Here is a 4,120-nt window from a genome sequence, read left to right as displayed (position 1 = left end):
ATGTTTCTGGTAATAAACTGGTTTTTTTCAAGTTTTTATTAACAATACATTTAAATATCTCAAAAAAAAAAATTAAATAATATTTAAAATTAAGCTTCTTCTTCTTCAGTTTCTTTTTTCAATTTTTTATTGCCAGTTTCTTGAATGGCATTTTCTTTCGCAGCTCTTTTTAAATTTTGATTAAAATTACGATAACCTTTTTCTTTCAAAATGACGTTCATCATGGGAGGTTCAATTGCGGCCAATCTTTCGTATTCTGAATAATGAAACATTTTGTCGTCTTTTGCAAGTCGCAAAATTGTCAAACTTAACTTCTTTATAAATTTTCGTAACGTTGAACGCGTACACATAAGCTTTATTTTGAATAATTTCCAAATCGCTCATTAAATTTTCCAAAAATTTCTTTGTCACTTTACTTTGCGCATGATGTATAAACGCTTGATAGTTGTTTTCGCCGCCTTTTTTATTTAAAAAACTTTTGTCATCTTTACTCGTTTTTATTTCTGCTCTATACAGAAAATGAATTTTTTCTCTGTTTTTGCATTGCTGCCTGTATTTTTCAGGAAGCAATATCCATTCTTCGTCGTTATGATTAGAATAAACCACTTCGTTTTTTGTAAAATCGAATTGAGCGACAGGTTTTACCGGGCATTTTGAATATTGCCCAGCAATGACATCTTTCTCTCGTTGAATGTCACAAAGCCACAATGTATTTGCAGCCAAATCACCAAATTTCAAATAACTTTTGTCGTTGCAATATGTAATTTCAAAATCAACGCTAGCCATTTTTTTTTGTTGAATGAAAAAAAATTTTAAACAACTTCCTTTTATACCTTTTTTTTTTCATTGTTTTTCTTTTTTTTTTTTTAAACAAATAAATTTCAAGATTAAAAAACAAGAATAAAACAAGTTTTTTTCGAACAATAAGCAACGTACGATTGTTGAACTTTGAACTCGATGACGTTTTTTTTGTGCACTTTTCGCTTTAAAAAAGAGTATAAAAGGAACTGTTTAGTTTAAAAAAAAAACAGAATGCAAGTTAGCTTGAAAAGTATGTATGCGCTAAAAGTTTAAATGTTTTTTTAAATGTAATTCTTTAGATACATTGTTTTTTAAATGTTTTTTTAGATGTCAGTTTTGATTGAAGATTTGGAAAACCATTCTTTTTATGCTACTTCGGGTAGCGCCGGTCTTGATTTGAGAAGTACGCAAGAAGTTATTCTTGAACCATTTGAAAAAAAACTTGTTTCGACTGGAGTTTCTATATTTAAAATGGATAACCATATTCAAGGTTTTATAACTGCAAAATCAGGTCTTGCTTTAAAATATGGATTAGTGGTATTCAACTCGCCTGCCATCATTGATTCTGATTATACTCGAGAGATAAAAGTCATGCTTTTTAATAACAGTAAAGAACCTTATAAAGTCGAAAAAAAAAGTTTTATTGCTCAAATCACATTTGTACCATTTGTTCGAGCTCAAAAGGTTGAAGTTGAATTTGAAGGTTGTCAATCTTTGTTTCATGTAGCATCAGCCGTTATTGAAAATAAAAGAGTTGGAGGATTTGGATCGACTGGACAATAAATATCATATAAAACTTTTTTTGATTTTTAGAACACAAAATTTTCAAGCATTGCTTATTTTTTTTATTCGTTAACTTTTTTTTTTTTGAAATTGACAGTTGTTTTTAATTTTTAAATAAAAAATTTTAAAAAAAAAAAGTCGGCAGGTATAAAAAAAAGTAACTGAATGTCAAAACTTTGTGACAATTTAAAGGAAATGACTTGTAATATACAAATTTCTGACGAAATAAACGAATGTTTGTTACAATTTTATAAAGAATAAATTTTTTTCAGGATATAAAAAAATGAAATGCAACAGTAGAAACAACTCTGGCAAAGAATGCAGTTTTAATAAAAACGTGGAATGGGCGAAACATAAATGTGAACGTTTGTATATATGGAACCGCGTTTTCGATGAAAATCCAAAACATTATGAACATTTCAAAACAATTAGAAAAATTTTAAAATATGACAAAGACGACTGGGAAACAAAATGGAGCTCTGGTACAATAACAAAAATTTTAATGGAGTTAAAACACGATATTGAGAGCATTGATAAAAATTTATTAAGTTTATTGTACATGGATTGCATTTTCAAAATAATTAAAAAATGTCACAAAGCCATTTTGGAACTGGAAATTTTAATAAATGAAGAAAATAAATTTATTAAAGAGAGGGATGTTGCCATTTCAAAATATTTAGAACTATGTTTTCAATACGACTTTGAAGGACAAATCTTGCAAGATTTTAATTATGTAACACGCAAAGAAAAACTTTTAGTTCATAAAAAAATAATAAAATCTGTATTTGGATCAATTATAAAACCTTTTTTCTAATTGTTTTTAGAATGTCACAATATAATATAGTATACAAATCTAAATCTTGGAGAAATCTTGCTTGGTTAAACTTTGAACTATATGAATCGTTGGTCCGTTTGTTCGAGTGTAAAGGCAATGGTGAAGAAGAAAGCGATAATAGAGAATTATATGTCCGTGTAAAAGGTCATATTCAATCTGAAGTGCAAAAGCACTTTGACCACGACGGAATATCTTTAATAAATATTATTTTAACAAGTCTAAATGATGTTATTGTGGAATATAATCAAAGTATTAAATTAAATCAAGATTTACTCCAAAACTATTCTTTGTATGCTTACGAAAAAATGTTTGCTTTTTTAAAAGAAAATAATATTCCAGAAGAGAAAATTGACGAGTTTAAAAACTCGTGTCGAGAATATCGCAAAATGATTGAAGAAAATAGTAAACTCGAGTTTGAAAAATTTGTTAGAAATGATTTGTATTTAATGTATTGTAAAATTATGAACGATATTATTAATCTTTAATATATGTATCTATAAAAAAAAATTTTTTTAGTCAAGTAAAAATAAAAGTTATCAATTGTTCTCTAAACACAAAAGAAAGAATATGTTTTGAAAACGAAAAAGGATTTCAAGATTGTGAAAAGTTAATAGAAAATGGCTATACTAATAATTATTTTTCCATCAAAGTGCAATTTTAATAATACACCTGTCGGTCGCCAATTCATAAAAGATATTGATATGACATGATTGGTTTGTTTGTTTATGTCTTTGTCAGTGTCGAAAAATGATCGTTTTAAAACAGTTGGACAGTTTTGTTGAAATGATTTGGAAATTTAATAAAGTTTGTTCTTTAAAATTTATTCAACAGGCGGCTTTGAAATGTTTACAAGAAAATTATAGCACGGACATTTATCAAGTTTCTATTTCAAATTTTGACGACTGGGTTAAATTATTTACTCTCGAAATGAAATGTTTAAATTTGACAAATGTTGAAATTTTGATATTATTACAACACTTTAAAAACTGTTGTCCGTTTTATTATTGTCAAAGTTTTGATGCTTTTTATTTTTATTATAACAATTATAAAAATAAAGAAAAATGGTTGACTGAAATAAATGAAATAATAAAAGATGTTGAAAATATTGAATGGTATGATGATTAAATTTTTTGATTATTTTATTTAGTTATAAAAATAATGTGTCTTCTCCATATCATGTCGGAAGAAAAATTGAACGACTTTTTGCGACTCTTATACGAACAAAATTGTTTTTGTCCAGCTACATTAAACGAAATTCGAGTTTCCATGCTGTTGTGTGAAGACAATGAAGACACGTGGCAAAGTTTTTTCATGCACGTTGTTGATTTTAACGAATATCCGCAAAATTTAAGAAGGATTGTTTTTCAAACGATAAAAGAAAATTTTGGCAATTATTTTAATGAAAACTTTGACAATTTTTATACGTTTTATAATTCGGAAATGTTTGAAAAATGTAATTTTTTAACCAAGATGAACGATAATATTGCCAATTGGAATGAACAACTAAGTTCATTTGTATATTGTTATTTAGCTTATAATTATTTAAATAATTTTTAATTTTTTTTAGATGATTAACAAACAAATAATTATTGAAAATGTAATCAATTGTCAAACAAAGGAAGAATTTGAATCTTATACAAAAAGTCTAAATCCAGAAGAAATAATATTTTTGACAGCTTATTTGTCTTCTTTAAATAATAA

The 4,120-nt window shown here is 26.5% G+C and overlaps 1 protein-coding gene across 1 annotated transcript; it reads left to right on the top strand.

The window, feature by feature from the left end:
* The first annotated feature begins 1,128 nt into the window (after positions 1 to 1,128).
* On the top strand, positions 1,129 to 1,584 carry LOC136074546 (deoxyuridine 5'-triphosphate nucleotidohydrolase-like). Its single transcript, XM_065786878.1, has one exon. The coding sequence runs from the start codon at positions 1,129 to 1,131 to the stop codon at positions 1,582 to 1,584; it is 456 nt and encodes a 151-aa protein (XP_065642950.1).
* The last annotated feature ends 2,536 nt before the right edge of the window (positions 1,585 to 4,120 follow it).

The sequence above is a fragment of the Hydra vulgaris genome, chromosome 01 (assembly GCF_038396675.1).
Source record: "Hydra vulgaris chromosome 01, alternate assembly HydraT2T_AEP".
In the NCBI taxonomy this organism is placed as follows: Eukaryota; Metazoa; Cnidaria; class Hydrozoa; order Anthoathecata; family Hydridae; genus Hydra; species Hydra vulgaris.
The sequence above is the reverse complement of the archived record's forward strand: the minus strand, read 5'-3'. Positions and strand labels throughout refer to the sequence as shown.